General features: G+C 41.1%; 2 protein-coding genes and 1 pseudogene across 2 annotated transcripts; 1 reads left to right on the top strand and 2 right to left on the bottom strand.

Moving 5' to 3' along the window:
* Window positions 1-244: 244 nt before the first annotated feature.
* On the bottom strand, window positions 245-10,753 carry si:dkey-9k7.3 (circularly permutated Ras protein 1). The gene is made up of 19 exons (XM_068708099.1): window positions 10,442-10,753; window positions 9,127-9,186; window positions 8,318-8,386; window positions 7,456-7,587; window positions 7,283-7,366; window positions 7,119-7,204; window positions 6,764-6,961; window positions 6,455-6,499; window positions 6,285-6,374; window positions 6,040-6,191; window positions 5,858-5,939; window positions 5,545-5,672; window positions 5,347-5,431; window positions 4,141-4,247; window positions 3,150-3,262; window positions 2,923-3,034; window positions 2,364-2,504; window positions 1,864-1,957; window positions 245-737 (listed from the first exon to the last, which is right to left on the bottom strand). Exons 2-19 carry the CDS (start codon window positions 9,176-9,178, stop codon window positions 660-662), a joined length of 1,848 nt encoding a protein of 615 aa, XP_068564200.1. The 5' UTR covers window positions 9,179-9,186; window positions 10,442-10,753; the 3' UTR covers window positions 245-659.
* A 74-nt stretch (window positions 10,754-10,827) lies between these two features.
* tkfc (triokinase/FMN cyclase) lies at window positions 10,828-18,016 on the bottom strand. Its single transcript, XM_068708100.1, is given in 18 exon segments — window positions 10,828-11,661; window positions 11,757-11,849; window positions 11,935-11,968; window positions 12,154-12,260; window positions 12,337-12,443; window positions 12,520-12,657; window positions 12,989-13,108; window positions 14,062-14,178; window positions 14,281-14,370; window positions 14,470-14,554; window positions 14,641-14,675; window positions 14,894-14,983; window positions 15,067-15,136; window positions 15,139-15,147; window positions 15,839-16,026; window positions 16,119-16,223; window positions 16,928-17,117; window positions 17,935-18,016. Coding segments are annotated over 18 exon segments (1,743 nt in total). The 5' UTR covers window positions 17,941-18,016; the 3' UTR covers window positions 10,828-11,502.
* Window positions 18,017-18,909: 893 nt separating this feature from the next.
* The window catches only part of LOC137870669 (exocyst complex component 6-like), a 6,784-nt pseudogene continuing 5,954 nt past the window's right edge, over window positions 18,910-19,739 (top strand).

The following is a 19,739-nucleotide window of genomic DNA, read 5'->3' as shown; positions in this document are numbered from 1 at the left end:
CATAACACGTAAGCTCCTAGATACTAAAATGTAATAAATCATCCTATGTAAGCATGTCAATGTCAACTCACACTACGACACAAAGGAAAAACATTCCATGAAACACACAAATCACATCATCTAAACGTTAGATGAGGACACATTCAGGGATACACCCGACTAGCCACCTATTCCCGATAGCATGAGTGTATTTATTTGACCGTGTGCGTCGGTATGTATGTTTGACAAACAACTATACAGAAGGTTTTAAGGTGAACGCATTTTTACTGAGTATGCAATACAATAATGATCTTATTTGACATGAAACAATCATATCTGCTCCTAAGTATATTTCTTATCAAATCAAAATAAAACAAAAGAGATATAGTACAGATTAGTTTCTCATGAGATAAATTGCTTTCTGTCTGTCTTTATGTTTGTGTTAATCTTTGCTGGGAAGTTTTGTGGTCGTGAACTTGCCGTTTTCAAGTCTGATCCTTGAGTAAATGTTTACAATCATATGTTAAACTTTAAGTAATTTTTATCTCTGACAAACATCTTTAGCTATAAGCCAACATGGCTTACTATGAAATTAAGTCTCCATATATATATGTGGATGACTGATTTATTTACATTCTCTCCATGAGAACATTCTTCTTCCTCCTTGTCTTCTTCTGGATCTAACTTGTGTTGCTGTTGTTGTTGCTGCTGGCTCTCTTCATCTGGTACATTACCTTCGCTGCTTCATCAGAGAGAGTCTGCAGGGGGAAAGCGATGACAAATCAGTATGTAAGAAATCTTGTCAATGTGTAAGAGATCCTGGCTTTTTTATGTTGGTTTTGGTATGAATTATATATACAACATATAATGTGTTAATTAGTGAGCTTTAGAGGCTAACTGTTCCCCTTGTTTTAGTAGGGATGCATGGTTAGAACTTTTTTTATGTACAAGTACTTACATTTGGGTACCTGCCAATATACCGAATACCGATATGAGTACCTAATAATACCATTACACTGCTAACAATGTTTTATTTTCATCGGATCTTTGTCTGACTGTAACTAATTAAATATGCAACATGATGCTGTACAAACACTGCGCTGGTATGTTCACAGCTATAATGTTACCGTTTCATACCCATCACACACTCTCTTTCTCCACCGAACACTTGCTAATGCTAATGTTTGCCAGGCTTGCAATACACTGGCGGAGTAAGCCAGGCACACAGCTAAAATCAATCAAGTCTCGGTGGAGACTTATTTGGATAGTGGCTGCATGTGTCCACGGTATTAGGCGTAGTTGTATCTGAGTAGTTTTACATTTACGAGAATGGGTACATGGGCAAAGTATCGGACCGATACATCCCTAGTTTCTAGTCTTTATGCTAGGCTAAGCTAACCAACGACTCCTTGTATCTTCATCAACCATTCCTTTAACCACCATTTGGTGGTGCATCGAAATACGTTGTGTGAAACAGTTGGTGAAGATCAGACGGTATTTTAGGAGTGATTGGGAAAATGGTAGTTTTTCAAAATATAAAAACATATATACAACTATACATACTGTACATACAAAACAAAGTGCTTTATAAATTTCCACAAGGTGGTGCTATACCAAAACATTTTTTTCCAAGAACCATTTGCATTCGACCAATTACATTTAGATATCCTGCTTAGTGACGGACAAACAGGACTGCAAACATAACCTCAGAGCTAACAATAAAGTGAAATAAATCTGATAAAAAAGGATACAAATAGAATCTTAATTATTTAATTTGTCTGATGAAATAACTTCAGTGGACTCTCTTTAGTTTAAGCCATAATGAACCTCAAATTATCAAATATTAATTAATTAGCGTCATTGATAAATTAAGTGCAACATTACCCGGGATTCAGTGGTGATGTCATCACAGATTGTTGTCATGGCGTCCATCCAGTTGCCATAGATATTGTCTTCCTCTTGGATAGGCCTCTGCTTACTATGGGGGCAGAAACACACACACACACACACACACACACACACACACACACACACACACACACACACACACACACACACACACACACCTCCCTTTACCACCGGACCTGCTTGCCGAGCCTCAACCCTTAGCCTAACTTAAACCTAAGTCTAATCTTAACATTAAAACCAAGTCTAAATCCAAAATCAAAAGTTAATGGTGAGGTGGACATTGGAGATGATACCCCAAAAACAGGGAAACTAGGCCAGAGTCCCCATAATGTGGGTGGGGTTAGAGGTCCCCAAAATGTCATGTAAACCAAAGACAATCATACACAAAAACGGGCGTAAAGCAAACTTGTTAAATCATATATAATCAAATATTCTGATCAGCGGTCAAAGAGACTTCAGGGGCCAGAGGGTCATACCTGATTTGTTTGTGCAGGTCTTGCTGTGCTTTGAGTTGCCTCTGCGCTTCCTGCACTCGACCCTCCATGGTTAAACTGGCACAGAGTTGAGCACAGTGAACGCCGAGCACCGCCATGTTGAGGCTACCGGGCCAAATCCGACTTCAGACGGAGGAGACGAGAAAAACACTCGTAACAATACATTTCTACAAGTGCTTTCACAGGTTTGTGGCCTGAAAATATCACTTGTATTTGTATACATAGGCATTCTCTTTATATTGTATTTAACTTACTGTACTTTTTCTCATATGTAGCTCCTTTGCTCAATGTTATATAATTTTAAAACTATATTAAGGTGTCTGCCATTTCTATTTTCTATTACGGTATATTCAAATTGTATTCTTTTCAATAAATTGCAATACATTTCTTTGATTTTTACAAAAAACATTTTGAACTTCAATATCTGATCAAAGAAAATGTAAATATGACTGAAAACTCTGACATAGACTGTGGTGTTTTTGATACTCTTAACTATGGACATTAAAGTCAATACCACAGTATTCAACCCGACAGTATTCACCTGCAGGTGGTAACGGGTCGCTGTTCAGTAATAACTCGAGTGACATTTTCTTGGTCTCTGGTCTTGAAGCTCAGCTGGAGTTGGAATGGAAGTGTGTCCCTCTGAAGGAAAACTTTCACACACACACACACACACACACACACATCGACATTACTGGGTGCGAGTCCCCACAATGTCATGTAAACCAGCCTAGCAGAACACGGTAAAGTTGATTGTGTTCGTCTTACCTTCCATGAATTCTGGTTTTACAGCAAACTGGATGGTGATCTCCAGCCCCTTGGTCACATTTCCTATCTCTCTCATCAGTTTGTGATTATTTTCATCCTCATAGGGAAAATACCTGCAGAGAAAGAGAAGAGACAATTAAAAAAATCACTATAAAAGAGCTACATTTAAATGAGCAGGAAAGATATGAATGCATGCATTTTGGCATATTGAATATACACCATTTTACATAAATTACAGACCTTTAAGCAGGGTTGGGTCAGATTACTTTTAAATTAAGTCAATTACTGAACACAATTTTATTTGTAATTAGTAATGTAATGCATTGGATTATACTTTTTTTTTTTTAATGTAACCTGAATACTTTTGTACTACTTCAAAATCAGACATTAAAATATATTGCACCTCATACAGAAAAAAAATGGACGTAGCCACTGAATATTTAGAGTTCCACAAAAATAATTGTTTCTTGTTTTACATCTGAAAACATTTTTAAATCATTGAAAGTTGGTCAAATCAAATTTAAACTAACAAAAACAGTACTGTTGCTGATGTGGGCTATTTTTTAAACCAAAGGCCACATGGAGGACTTTGCTCTCATTACACAAGAGGAACATTTGTCCAAAACTTCATAACATTATACATAAATCCCCATTTTAAAAACTAAAACAAATATGACTTAAGTCACCATTTACAAAACTGGCAACCTGAGAGAAATAACTCAATTTGATATACAGTAGAACATATTTAACAACACGTAATCTAAACTGTAGTCAAGTAACAATATTACAAGTTGACAATAATACTATGATCTGATTGCACATGTTTTTCTGTCTTGATTATAGTCACTTTTGTTTATGTAATCTAGATACATGTAATCCATTACCACCTAACCATGCTGATTAGCGACCGCTAAAGTGTTAGCATGGAGCACTGGACCATAGACAACGATTATATTGGTGTCTGTTTTTCTCATCGTTGGTCAGCACTCACACTCCTTCAGGAGCGAACACGGTTGCTGCGACTCCGGTTGCAAGTATGTTGTCCATGGAGGCCGACTGGATCTCCGTTGCGACCGTACCGATGCTTACAACGTTCACCTGTGCAAGAGAGGGAACGGGTTTATAAAATGAGCAAAGAAACAAAAAGTCAAGTTCATTTATTTACAACATGTGTACACACACTTAGATCATTTTGTGCATTAAAGTATCATGCTACATCACACATTTCGGTCTTGAGTGTTTATAAAAGACAAGATGAGCTAAATACAGATTTGTTTGCTATGATAGATTAGCAAGCTAGTCTCCACAAGCTAATATTCATAAATTACTGAACTAAAATCAGCAGCAGCCTGGATGGAAATAGATCTAAACAAGACTAATAATTATAATTAATAAATTAATTTGTCTTCTTTTGTTCTTAAATTTGCTATTTTAAATTGCATACGGAGGTACGTTCACACTGCACTGAGTACGGCAAAATGCATTCCTGGAGTCCTGAAACCCGTAAATGAGTCAGCATTTTTGCACTTCCTGTTCCCTTGTCTCAAAGTAATTCACAAAATTGTAATGGATGCCTGAAATAAGGTCTGTGGTCAACACAAGCCTAAGAGATTTGAACGTTTTGTTCTATGACATGAAATTCTACAACATAAATACCCATCTTGTGAATTTTGTCTTAAAAAGGCGGTTAGACGACAAAGCGGCGTCACAAGTCCGCCTTAACGTCCTCGCTGTGTTTACTCGCCCTCATGTGACCGGGATGTCGTTCGTTTAAAGCCTATGATTCGTTGTTTTTACTTCTTCTGATTGCATTGATTCTCCAAAAATGATAAAAGTGGTGTTTATTCGTAGATTTTCTTGCTGAAGAAAATGTGTAAGTATCATGAACGTTTGTCTGACGCTAGAGCTTATTTTCTGCAATAATCCAAAATCCAGAGGAAAGATTCCACTGTCTTTTTGTCGAGGGAAACTTCCTTGTTGGCTTCCAGAAATAAGTCATCACAGGTGATGATCAGTAATGATTGAATAGCTTAAAAAAACAACCCCCCCCCCCCCCCCCCCCCCCCCCCACACACACACACACACACACACACACACACACACACACACACCTTTCTGGCACACAAACATGTTTGGAGGTCGGACAACATCAATGTATCTGTAAGCTGTTGATACGTTACGTGGATTTATGTCTCACCCTTCCTCCAGTAGTGTCTGAGAGTCTCCCAACGTCTGCCAGGCGACAGTCCGTCCCTTCAAAAGTCATGACTGATATTATGACTCTGGGAGAAGAAAGAGAGTATATTTCATTGGTATTCCAAACGTTTGATTTAATGGAATTCATTTGCACAGTAACGGGGGGGGGGGGGGGGGGGGGGGGGGGCGCGATCCTCACCCACTCCCCACAGCCTGAAGAGCCAGTTGTCTGTAGAAATATGGAGTAAGTGAAGAGGAGGACAGAGAGGGAGCTTGCTCCATCTCACCCAGTCCAATGTTGGCCCTGCCGTCAGTGCACAAAATCACCTGCGGAACACAGAAGACCGGAAACTCCGTTACCCACAAGTCTGCTTGTCATTTCACAAAATAAAAGCTATTTATATTGGTGATTGTTTGTTACCTCGCAAAGGCGGTTGGATTCTGGTGATTACACCAAGACCAAGCCAGAATCAAACTAAACCAACTATTCCTTTAGAGTTCTTTAGGCTCACCTTCGACCCGCGGTACCTGGACGCCATCGCTACCGACGCCAACGCTGCAGGACCGAGACACGTAGCGCCATGTTCCCTGAGGCTGGATACGCAGAAGTATTAAAAACACAAAAAGATTCAAGTTATGTACCACAGAGTACGTATTTGAATGTACAGAGCAATTTAAATAGTATTTAACTCACTCTTTGACCCTCTGTACTAGCTGGTGGTACGTCTCAGCAATACAGTGTGGGACGGTATAAGCCACACTCTTTTGCCATATATGGTCGTAGTCAACCAACGCCCAGTCCCTGAGAGTGAGAGGGGTACCAGTACCATCGCCATATATTACAACCTGTCAAAAAAAAAAAAAAATGTGTGTTTAATTATTTCATTGTGTTTCTATTAGAATTCAAAAAGTTGAATTGGAGGAAAAGATGTCTCCTACCTCGTCATTGAAGGTGACCAGCGCCACTCTCCTGTGGGGGGACTGCTGCAGCAGGGATGAGAGCGCCCTCTGGAGGGCGTCCTGGATACCCTGAGAGAGATAAACACCCTTTTAACAAAGTACGTTTCTCTAAAGAGAGTAAGGAGTAAAGAGGATCATTTGAGTCTCACCTCTAATCTGGATATGTAAACTGGAGCTCCACTGCTTGATGTAACCTGTTAGGAAGAATAATTTGCATGATATCTCTCTTCATAAAATTTATGGTGATATTTTCACTTAAACGCTCTGAAAATTTTGTTTAAATGGAATAATAAATGCAGGAATTTTCCTTTGAATGGAGCAATTTTTTTGATTAATGCATTGGTACTTTTGCTTAAGTAAAGGAGCTGAATACATCTTATATCATTGCTTTTACACACACACACACACACACACACACACACACACACACACACACACACACACACACACACACACACCTCTGCAGTGACACTCATGCTGCCAGAAATGTCCACACAGAAGACCACCAGTGTGTCCTCCAAATTCTGGTAGTCGTCCTCGCTCTGACTGGGCAGGTAAAGTTCGTCGCTGTGTACGCCTGCACGCTGCCCGACGCTCGCTCTCTCCACGCCGTCGCTTACGGCGTTTTCGCATCCGCAGAACTCACACACCCAAACCTGAACCGGAGGAGGAGACGGGTTTGTTTTAACCACCTTTGGTGCACCGATTTGACAAGAGAAAGAAAACAGAAGGTAGAGAAGAGAAAACAAATGCACAACACGGAGGTTTTGGATTTAGAGAAACTACACGACTGTGCAATCATTTTCCACTCACGTTCCTCTGTGTAGAGCTCAGACATGACAAGGCGGCACTACATTTCCCACAAATCACTGGGCTTTGAAAAATCGGCAGGCCCGAGGCTGGTTAGAAAAAGAGAAAAGAGTTATAAAAAAAAACTAAATATCACAACAGGTGCCTTTGCGCTCGTGTCCTCTCACCTTGGCCGACGTCGACCAGTTTCCCAATGTTCATCGAGACGACGTTGACGTTGGCTTTCAGCCGGCTTTCTCCGTCCTTGTCAGCTGGCGAAAACACGGCAGACGAATGAAAAAAAAAGGCAAGCGGGTGAACGCAACTGTGAAACGCTCACGATTCAGCAAACGGACCTCACCTCTGGGCGGGACGGGAGGGGGGAGGGAACGAGGAGCGACCGGAGGCAAGGAGGGGGGAAGAGGGGGGAGAGGCAGAGACGTGGGCCGAGGTTTCCGGAAGCGACGAGGAGGCAGCGGTGGAGGAACTGGACCTGAAGGCATAGTTGTACTTTACTTGAGAGTATGTTACCAAGTATTTCATCATATGTCCCCTTTAAAAAACTGAATATTAGAATATTCTATCATACTAAAACTTTGAAAGGAGCCATTCTGCATAATGAGTACTTTGAGGTGCATTTTGCTGACAGTACTTCTGTACTGATACTGACTTGTAATGTAGTATTTTTATACTGAGGTGTTTCTATTTTTACCTAAGTAAAGATCTATGTCCCTCTTCCACTGCTGTGGTTAACACCTTTCACTGAAAGTGACGTTTTTGTCCACGACCTCATTTCAATGGTGAGAATCACGAAAATATACAAAATAAACGTATTTTTCTACATTTCTGTCACTCTTTTTAATAGTTAAATGAGAATTTTGCCGCCTGAAATTAACTATGATTTTGTTCTTGAGTGATTAAAATGATCTGTGCGTGTGTGTGTGTGTGTGTGTGTGTGTGGACTTTCCCTTGCTGAATTGCTATCAGCACATCTCCTACACTTTGCTTCTGACTCATACATTTGCAAGCTTGCCCACACACACACACACACACACACACACACACACACACACACACACACACATTACTGCTTAACATGCTTTCCTGTTATTTCCCTGCAATACTCTTGAGAATGAGATGAACAGAAAAACAACAGCTCGGGTACGTTGACCTTTACGAACGCTGTGTTTTTGTGCAAACGTGTGTGAAAGAGAGAGAATTACCTTCTTCTTCTCGTTTAACGGAGACTCTGTTGTCATACTGCTGCTTGACAAGAGAAACACCTGTGGATGCTGGGAAAATGAGTTCATTAGCAAATAATGAAATTAAGCTAGACTAAATTAAATGGAGCAAATTTTCTTATCCACCCAGAATTTTTTGTTTTTTTTTGCTAATAATGAGTTGAGGAGGGACGTCGATCAGACAATTAATCCAGTTGGAATGATCCTACTAACTCTCATCCATCTCACTCAAGAAACATACTCTTATTTTGAAATAAAGGTGACATAATCAGAGCCGAATGCATGTCACAAAGGTAATCAGGAATCAAGGAAGTAATTCAATATTAAATTAATTAAAGCACTTCACAACATAAACATTAAATATCAAACAGGTCGGGTCGTAAAAGAAATAGATTCATCATTATCAGATGAGACAATATATGCAGAAGCTACAACGACTTCCTGTTTTGTAGAGAAAAGCGCCATGGCAACAATGTTGCATGAAACCGCTAAAGATTGACCAAATTTGAAGTTGATCTGATTAAATCTGGAGGGTGAGCTTGTTAAAGTACAGAACCTGTCAAATGGCTAGAAAAAGGGCGAAAATGGCACATTCAATTCACAATAACTGACTTCCTGTTGGGTTTTGCGATTTACCTCCAAGAGGCTTTTTTGTCCGTATCAACCCGTTACATTGCCCGAACAAATTTCACACCTGTAGGCGAAACCTCAATGAGGGGCTTAGCGACTTTGTAGGGGCTGAAATGGCAGAAACGTTCTAGTTCTAAAAAGTTGGATTTCACAGCACTCACTTGCTCCACCAGGCCTCCAATTACACACAACGTGACTGCAGGCAAACTCCATCTGAGACGCTTAAGAAGGCACAAAAAAGTTGATATTAATGAGTCATTCCGATGAACTCAACGTGCGGTCGAGCCAGCGTGAGCTTCGAGAAAGAGAGAAAGCGTGAACGGTGCAGAAATCTGACAGATCAGCTTCCTGGCATCGCGGAGGATCATCCGCTCTTACCGCCTTGATTGGGTTATTATTCTACTTAACAGGTGGCTCAGTAAAACCATGAAAGCAAACATTTCCTGTTTGAACAACTGTGACGGAAAAGAGAACAACATGGGGCAAAAATGGCCGGGTTAGGGTTAAACATAAGCATACAAGGGTATGTGTACTGTATACAATGTAGTACAATAGTATATAATATAGTACAGATGTTCTAAGTCACAAGGAAAATAAGTTGATTCAATTTTGGGGGGTTAAAATGAGACATTGGTGATTAGTAGATATTTATTGAATATTTATTTTTAATATATTAAATATTATATTAATATATTTAATATATATATTTGAATTGGTTGTATATTTTATTTCTTTTTTTTCACGTTTTTTGTATTTCTATATATGTCTTCTGGTGGTTCACATATTCAGATATATAAATGTATTGTTTATTAAAAATCTAATAAAGTGTGAAAAACTAAAAAAAAGAGCTGCAATACGCTATTCATCGTGTCCCTGGTCGGAGCAGTTTATGTTTATGAACGATACCGACGTTTGAGTGATCGCATGACGGAAACGGTTCCATCTATGTTTAATAAAAACCCATCTTTGTTCCATGAACTGGTCAATGTAGAGATTTCCAAAACACGTCTTCTGTCAGACTAGTGGAAGGAAAACATCCAAAATACACATTACAGGGTTTATTTCACTACTTTGTCTGTTTGCATCTGTAGATTTCTCCTAAAATAATCAAAAGTTACTATTAGATATTGCTTCATTTGCATATTTAAACATACATTCAGAAAAAATACAAAATATAATTGTTTTAATGTAAGTGAATTAACACTTTATTACTGTTTTCAGACACCAGCAAAAGTAGCATTAAGGCCAATGCAGGTAAAGGAGGACGTCACACACTCTTTTAGTAAACGTCCCGTCTCTCTCACACACACACACACACACACACACACACACACACACACACACACACACACACACACACTCTAAATGATTGATTCTTACAAAAGTGAAAGCTCAACTGAAGGCAGTTGGGACCCTTAACTTTCATCCCGTCTCACTGGGAGCACGAACACACTATTACAAGAAGGACATATTTACCTTCTGCCGTTGTCAGCGCACAGCGGCGTCGCTGAAACTGAAAGCCAGCGTTTGTAACGCAGCAGGTTAATAATATGAACGTGTGTGTGTGTGTGTGTGTGTGTGTGTGTGGGCGTGTTCAAAGTCTAAAGAGCAGAACGCCATGCGGTGAGACTTGTGTGTCAGGAAGTTGGCACTTGGTTTGCTGGTCTCGAGAGAGACAGAGACAGAGAGAGAGACAGAGACAGAGAGAGAGACAGAGAGAGAGAGAGAGAGAGAGACAGAGACAGAGAGAGAGAGAGAAACAAAAGATAAAAAAAAAAGAGACGAAGAATTGAAAGAGAGAAGAAGATTTGTATCTACGGACACTAATTCTAACCAAACACACACGGTGGTGACACACTTCATCATGTACTGCATCATATATACAGTTTATTAGTGTATCAAGAAAGTGCATTTAATTCATGGACAGCATTTGTTCGAACATGAAAGAGTTCAAAACAAATGAAGAATCAGAATATGTATTATTATTATTGTTATTATTCTTAAATAAACACTGTGATTATTTTACAGATAGAGATCAGTTTGCTCCTCACGCTTCAGTTCTGACCATTATTTTTTTTTAAATGTGTCAAATCAGCGGGTTTTGATTCTCTATTGTATTTCATCAGTCGTAACAAGGAATGTTAAATTCATGATTTAACAAAACTCTGCTGCTACTGTACAAGCGTTTAAATAATTATTAAAATCAGTAATAACACAAATGAATTCAACTTTACCTGGATCGTCAGTATTTCTGAGCTTTTTAATCAAATTTAAAAAGGACCATAACTGTTTTTTTTCCCACATTTTTGACAATTTCATAATTCTAGAGTACACTTCACAGCAGTGTTGATCATTTTCACTCACTTTTTCCATATTTTCTGTCTTTCAAGCACCAAATTCCCCAGTTTCTATTAATTTACTGCATGTATGGTATGAAAATGTGCTTCAAAGGAGGTCAAAAATCACAGTTTTGTCCTTGTTAATGAGCCATAATAGTGTGGCCCTGTCCTGTATTAGCCATAATCTGCTCCACTAGATTACTTCCGCCCCTCCAGCGACTCCAGCACGGCTCTCAGGATGGCGGCGACAGCCACGGCGCCGGGGTCCGGCAGGGTGACCCGCTCGGCCGCGATGTAGCTGGCTCGCCCCGCCCTCGCCGCGAGGTCACGGGTCGACTCCGCCCCCGAGGCCGCTTTCTAGGCAAGAGACGGGGGAAGGTTTCGAAAGATGAGGCGACTACACAAACTCACTGGTCAACATGTTAAGAGAAGCAGTACGCTTGTTACCGCACCTGCACTGCAGTCTGAAGGACGGCCATCCGTCCACCGGGTGGTGCTGTTGTCAGCTTCATCAGCTCGTCCACAGCGGGACACAAAGCGTCCAACTAGAGAGATATAAAGAGAAAAAGGCTTCTTTAATTAATAGTCTTGGTGCCGAGGAGAGGTCATATAATAGACGAGATGCATCACCATTGTTCTGTCTCCTGGGTCAGCACCGCCATACCTGAAAGACAGTCGACAATACGGATCGGTCCTCAACTTATTTATGATTGTTAGAATATTTAATCTTACATTTTTCATTTAGCCCTCTACATGTACCAGAAAACATCACACACACACACGCACAATCCAATGCACATACACATGTAGGTACATCAAAAAGACAGACACACACACACAGCCCCGCACCTCCTCATGGCCTGTGTCCCAGCATGCATTGCACTAGCCCAGGCTGCAGCGTCGCTCCGCCCCTCGGTCACGTGACCAGCCGCCGCCGTCAGGAACAGACTGTACAACTGACAGACACATGTAGGTGAGTGTGTGGGTTAAAATAGCGTGAGAGGTCGACTACCACTTCATGTCAAAACCTACCGCTCCTGAAGATCCGCCCATCTTCTCCTGCACCAATCCAGCGAGCGCTGACAGCATTCGTCCGGGGCAACCGGGGACCGCATGATCCTGGAGCCACTCCTGAACGGCTGAATGAGCAATAATCGTTCCGATTCCTTTACACATGTCCTCGTGCAGCTGTTGATATGAATCACCGCGTCCTACCTTTAGCAGCCTGCGCGTGAGTGTTCCCACAGTCTCCGTCCCCCGCGGCGCGGTCCAGGGCGTTGAGCTCCTCCTGCTTCTCCAGCAGCGTGGAGCAAACCCTCTCCAACGCTTTACGCATCACAGGACTCAGTGGTCCTGGCAGAGACAACAACAAAAAAAACTAAAAAACAGTCCATCTATATATCATTTATTTGATTGAACTTGATTGAGCCGCAGTTTCTCTAATGGCCACAAGATGGCGGTATTGAACAGTAAAATACAAAAATACAAATTTAACAAATATGTTCACAGGATGAGTCTTGGTCGCAGATTTAACTTTTAATTCACACCGTGATTTAAACAAAAATAATAATTGTTTTATTAAGGCATTGAGTTTTAAAAAGTATTAAGACTGACAGTTTATCGTACTCAGGAGTCCTCACTTAATACACGTTAAATACTCTTAATGTACACACTGGACACTAACCTTCAGAGTGTGTGTCGTCCTGTGGCCGTGCGCTCGCGGGCTGAGGGTCCGTGATGTAGTTGCGTCCGCTTACACACACACTGCTGAGGTTCGGCCAGGCGGGGGCGCTGGTCTTAGCATCTGTATGGGATACAGGGCGTTAAACGTGTGTGTGTGTGTGTGTGTGTGTGTGTGTTCTTGTGCTTCTATCTTTGTGAGGACCATTTGAGTTTTAACATTGTGAGGACATTTTTTTTTCTCTTCTTAAAAAGGGCCGTTTGAGGGTAAATACTAGGTTTTAGAGTTAAGGTTAGTATTGAGTTACAGCACACATTTAGCACATAGTTTCCCCTAAATCCACCAGTTGTCATTTTTACATACGAGTTAATGTACAGATTAAAGAAATGACTTACAATATGTTGATTATTGAGCTTTATAGGTGCTGGTAGCAGGCAGCAAGCTCCCGGGTCTGACAAGTGAAGCCAATGCAGTTTAAGTGTCTTAAAGCTGCATTCTCTCTAGTGTCCACCAGGGGGCGACTCGTCTAGTCTAAAATGACTCTAATTCTCTCTTGATTTATTCCCTCAGTAAACATTGTAAACATGAGTTTATGGTCTCAATCTCTAGTTTACAGTCTTCTTCAATACAGCATGATGTTCATTTAGTACATTATGGTCCATTTACAGTCAAACAGACCATAAAGCAGGGGATGCTTTAGGGGCGGGGCTACACAGTGATTGACAGGTCCTAGAACTTTAACCCTTTCAAAGTGTGTTTTCAGTTCAAGAAAGTTAATTGTAATATTTTGGGCGCCTACAAAAGTCTTATTCAGCGTTCGGCTGTACGTAGCTCCACCCTCTCGTGTCACTTCTGGTTCCAAAAAAAACCAAGATGGCGACGGCCAAGATGCCGAACTCGATGTTTCAAAACAGTGGTCCACTGTGACTACGTCCACTTCTTATGTCCAATCTATGGTTGGTAGGTGGATCTTGTTACCTTTTGAACTTTCCAAAATGTTGAACTACCCCTTTAGGAACAGGGTTCGGGTCCTCGAGAGTATAGCAACAACGTGCGAGACGTGCGTGTGCGCTCACCAAACAGCCTCAGTGTTTCCTGGTCGGCCCTCATCAGGGTCAGCGACACTCCCGCCATCTCCAGCGATGTCATGAAGGACCCCGACATCACCCTGGCCACCGCCACGCCGCGGCCCTCTGTAACCACAGAACAGCATCCTCAAGAGGTGCATCCCATTTAAGAGAATGCCTTGCTCTACAGGTCCCCCCGATTGGGAGTAGGTACTTTTAACGCGTTACCCAGACAGACGATGGCCGCTTTCGTAACCACGGCGATCTCCAGACAGGACAGCGCTCCGAGGTTGTTCACACACAGAACCACACTGTCTCCTGTACGAAAGAAGAAGCACATATTTAAAAATACTAAACGTCTGCATGCATTGAAATCAAATACAAATAGAGACGTAAAAACATTACACTTAAGAGGACCTGATTTAAGAGGCAGATGTGACTGGCTGTCAGGGTTGGTCATGTGATCCATCATGGTCCTCACCACCTCATCTGCGGACGCCACCTGATTAAACAGGAAAAGAGAAGACAAATAAGGGTTGAGGGTAAAATGGCTTCATAGAAAACAGCAGATTGAGGCCGAGTCGTCACCTTTGACCTTTTGATTCCAGGTTCGCCGTGGATTCCTTGAAGAAGACGGAAAAAAAACACCAGACAGCATTGAGAAATGATCTGCAGGCTGGACTCAATCTAGACGAAGGTTTTGTACCACTGACTTTCATCTGCATGTATAATAACGGACAACTGATTCCTAACGGATACAGCCTTAAATCCGTCTCTAACCACCGCTCTCTTGTCCCCGTTATCTCTCATCTCCTCCTCCCTCTCTCCATCGTTCCCTCACCCAGTCCCAGCTCCATGTCTCCTGGCGGCAGGTCAAAAGAAGGCAGGCAGCCCGGAACGCTGCACGGCGACAGACTCACCCCCAGCGTGCCTGGAACACAAACAAGACGCATCAGGAAAACAATCCCAGTGTTTCTACCAAGCTTTGAGTAAGTGGGGGGGGGGGAGACTCACCGACGCCCTTCAAAACCTCCGTCATCCTAGAAACAATCTGGTCCAATGAGAAGCCTTCTTCTGCTAAGGCGCGCCTGCCAGCTGATGACAGAAAGTGCGACCAGACTTTTGAATTTTTCACAAACAAACCAACATTGGTGTTGTCCAGCTGCATGATGGGAAGTGTAGGATCTAGTGTTTTTGGAGCTTGATGATGACTAGAAAGTACAAAAAATCTGGATATCTCAGCCTCTTGTGCTTCTATAATAACCCAGATTTATGGAAGACCTCCTATAATAATAATCGTGGGCTAAATCATCCTTTAAAATGTGTTAAATGAGATGCTACGCTTATTTAACTCCATCTATGGCAATGCGAACCTGTAATATCTTGAGATATCACTACTAAATTTGCATTTATCTCTCATGTATTTATTTAAAATGTTTCATTTTTTCTTGATTCATGAAAATGTATACTTAGTCTGAGACTAGCTTTAATTATAGAAACTGGCCCTATAAGGGTGACAAAACTTAACAAGAAGAAAGTGAAAGAAAAAAAAACGTGTTGCTGACATTTACTGCAACAAACCGTTTTAAAAATATCAAAGTTGATTAATCATCTGTTGATCAATTCAAAAAGGTTCGTTGCCGTATTATTTTAGCTGCAACTTGATCTGCAAGACAGTCTAAAAGGTGCAGCTTCTGTACAGCTCTCTTGAGTTCAGACTTTTTTTTGTCGGACTATTATTTTGAAGGTACAGAACGATGTTGTTGTTGTTGTTGTTGTTGTTTACCTTGTGTATGAAGATGGTGCCACACAAGCCTCTCCTCCCGGCCTTGCTGGGTTGGTCAAAGGCGCAGTCCTCTGCTACTACCACCATGTCAACGGCGACGCCGTGATGTCGGGCCTGCTCGGCGGCCAATCCGAAGTTGAGGCGGTCGCCGGTGTAGTTCTTCACAATGAGAAGAACTCCGGAGGCTCCTGTGGAGGGAGGAGAGCTGTTACACCCTCAATTATCGTCATTAGAACTCTAACCATTCTTCAAATGAATGATTCACAACGTTGCGCATTACCTGCGGCGTGCAAGCTGAGAATAGCAGCCAGGATGCTGGCAGGAGGCGGAGAAGCAAACACTCCACCCGCAACAGCAGCTGACAGCATACCTGCACCGAGATAACCTGGAGACAGACAGAGAGGTATGGAAGCCAATTTCTGCCACTGAGGTGAAAAAAAAAAGATTTTGTGAGTCATTAAAACGAGAAACTATCTCAACAAAATGTAAATACCACAAATACTGTAAAAAAAATACTCTATATGTGAGCATATATGCCGTTTTTACAGCAGCTTGACATCAGACAGTTTGATGCCCCCCCCCCCCCCAACCCCTTCAAAATAAAAGCCCCATAGAGTAACTGTATCTTAACAGGAATTTTAGGATGAGGCTTGCTTTTCAAAACAGAAAAGCGCCCAACTCTCAATGTATATTAACAAACTAGGGAGGAACCTGGTTTTTCAAAATAAAACCTCCAGAAGGTAACTATCTTCACAGGCAGGACAAGGCTGTTTTTTTTCAGAATAAAACCCCCATAGAGTAGCTGTATCTTAACAGGATGCTCAGGATGAGGCTGTTTTTAAAAATTAAAAGCCCCCCCCCCCAACGCCCACTGTATGTTAACAGGCCACAAGGGATGGACCTAATTTTTCAAAAGAAAAGCCCCAGAAGGTAGCTGTATTTTTAAAAAGGCAAATCAGGATGAGGCTGTTTTTTTCCAAAATAAAAGCCCCGTGGGGTAACTCCATCCTAACGGGAAGATCAGGACGTAGGATGCACACCAAAGTAGCAGGCACACGGTTTCTAGTTTGACTTAAGACACGGTCCTACCCCCGTGTGCCGGCTCGTGTCCCGACCCCCCACCAGACAGCAGGGCAACTTTGCCCCTCAGGTTGTCCAGGTCGGACCGAAGCACAACTCTGTGGCCCTTCAGCAGAGACAGGCCCCCACTGGCCCTCACAAGGCCACACAGAGCCTCGTCCACACAGCCGTCCACCGAGTTTATCAACTTCTTTTTGGGCTGAAAGAGATAAAAAAAAAGAAGAAAGGAAGTACTTACAAACTTCACAATAAGATCACAAAATTGTTGACTTGGGATTATTTTAGGATCAATATCATATTCATTCTAATAAGTGGGCTAAAATATTACATACATTGATATCTGTGTCTTACTATGCTTTGTTGTGCTCTTTGTCTGTTTACCTGATTGTTTCTTTTATTTTTAAATAATATCTGTTCTGTCTTGATAAATGGTACCTCTATTGTTTATAGTTTGTGTCACTTCCACCATTGTTGATTGAATTTTTATCCTTGATCTTTGTATATTAATTCCCTGTCTCTAAATGTAAATAAATACATTAATTAATTAATACATATGATGTAGTTTGATATTTCAAACTGGCCAAAAGTACATCAAGCATGCTTATTCACATTTTCTACTTTTCAAGCAAATGTAATCTTAACTTAATTAAAATTCGGAGTATTTTTGCACTGTGTATGTCAAACCTACATCTACAACACACACACACGCACGCACACACGCACGCACGCACACACACACACACACACACACACAGTAAAATCCAAGTTTACAGAAGCTGCACAATAAAGTTTTGTCTGCAACACCAGAGAATAAAATGTAGCAGTTGCAGCTTTTCTCTCTCTTCCGTTGTCGCTGCATGGACTCTGACCCTTTGGAGTGCAAAGCGTGCAAAGTAATGCAACCGCGCTGAAAGCAAAGCCTCCTCTGACTCTCCATGTCCGCTTCTTTTCTCCATCACAACGAGTCACTGCTCGGTGTATCTCTGCACAACATCTTCATCAATCTATCTCTTTACCTCCATTTGGACTTCTCTTGCTCCTTTTCCCCTTCCGACCGCAGGCAACCACAGGAGAGGGATCAGTCGGGTTGTGCAGGAATGACACCGGAAGTAATGCGACTTTGCTTACAAAATAAAAGCGTATACATTTATTTAATAACAATTAAAAAAAATATCCACGGTCCAATATGAGTTATATGCTGAAAGCCACTGTGTGGAGCTTAATAACCTTCATGTAATTTACTTTTAAAGACTTTTAGAAATGAAATATATAATAAAGTATTATTTTAATTAGTTGAACTCACTGTATTTCTATGTAAGGGAATAAAACAAATAATTTAACTGATCCAACTCACGGTATCCATTCATTCAATTACATTTGTGACTCATACAATATTTTATTACGGACATTAAACATTGTACAGGTGTTCATGACTAGTTAATTTAACTTTGCACAACTGTTTAGTTAGTTAATTTAATATTATTCTATTTCATTGTATATATTGTGCATTTTTTATATTTAATATTTTCTGCTCTTGTTAGTTTTATTGTATATATTGTGCATTTTTATATTTAATATTTTCTGCTCTTGTTATTTTTATTGTATATATTGTGCATTTTTATATTTAATATTTTCTGCTCTTGTTATTTTTATTGTATATATTGTGAATTTTTATATTTAATGTTTTTTATTCTTGTTAATTTTATTGCATATATTGTGCATTTTTTATAATTATTATTTTTTATTCTTGTTATTTTATTATATATGTTGTGCATTTTTGATATTTAATATTTTGTACTCTTTATTTTTACTGTATATATTGTGCATTTTTATACTCAATATATATATATATATATATATATATATATATATATATATATTTTAAACAAATTTATAATATTTAATTAATAAAGTATCTATCTATCTATCTGTCTGTCTGTCTGTCTGTCTAAACTCCGCTCACCCGGGCTGTCCCTGTGACACACATCGAACCAACCCTCTGGTTCCTCCTGCATGACGCACTGGAGCCCCGTCAAGTCCGCCAGCAGAGTCCGCTTCGACTCAACAAGCTCAGCTCAAGGAACCGTTCGAGGAACAGCAACATGCAGGATGGCGAGTGTGGAGACAGCCGCCGAACACGAACGCATCCTGCGGGAGATCGAGAGCACTGACACCAACTGTATCGGGCCGACCCTCCGGTGAGTAAATCCTCCCACCGGCGGTTTGTGTCCCCGGGTTCCTCTCTCGAGACTTCAAGGGAAGCTTTGCGTGAAAACTTTAACGAGCAGGTTTCCATTATCGGACGGCTAGCCGCCGGCTAACTTTAGCAAAACACAAAAACGCTAAGCTACTTTACATAATCACTGGTGTGTGTGTGTGTGTAAACGTACACAGTGAGTCGCAACTGTTTCATGTTTGTATACAACCCGAGACTATCCTCTTTTGGAGCTTTATCGCCGAACTGTTGTCAACTTGTCCAGAAAGCTTTTTGAGCAACTCAAGCTAGCACAAGCTAACTTTAGCTAACTTAATTGACATTCTGCTCACTGGTGCTGGAGCTCACACATGAGAGAGGAGGTTGTTGGTTCCTATATAAACGTTATGTACACAGTGAGTGAGTCCTGCAGCTGCTGGGGTCACTTGGAGGGTTTGTACGGCGCGCAGAGCGCCACTGGCTGCTGTGTTTGTCATGTTGTGAATGCTTATGAGTGTTGCTCAATAATTTAGTGGAAACAGAATGCACTTAAAGCACTGAATGACTTTTCTGTTCTTTTTTTGGGGTGAGGGGTGAGGGGTGGGTGGGTGGGGGGGGGGGGGGGGG

The sequence above is a fragment of the Cebidichthys violaceus genome, unplaced genomic scaffold, assembly GCF_023349555.1.
Source record: "Cebidichthys violaceus isolate CVI_PGR_0920_01 unplaced genomic scaffold, fCebVio1.0.p SCAF_133, whole genome shotgun sequence".
Classification (NCBI taxonomy): Eukaryota; Metazoa; Chordata; class Actinopteri; order Perciformes; family Stichaeidae; genus Cebidichthys; species Cebidichthys violaceus.
Note: the sequence above shows the minus strand (reverse complement) of the source record. Positions and strands in the feature narration are given on the sequence as shown.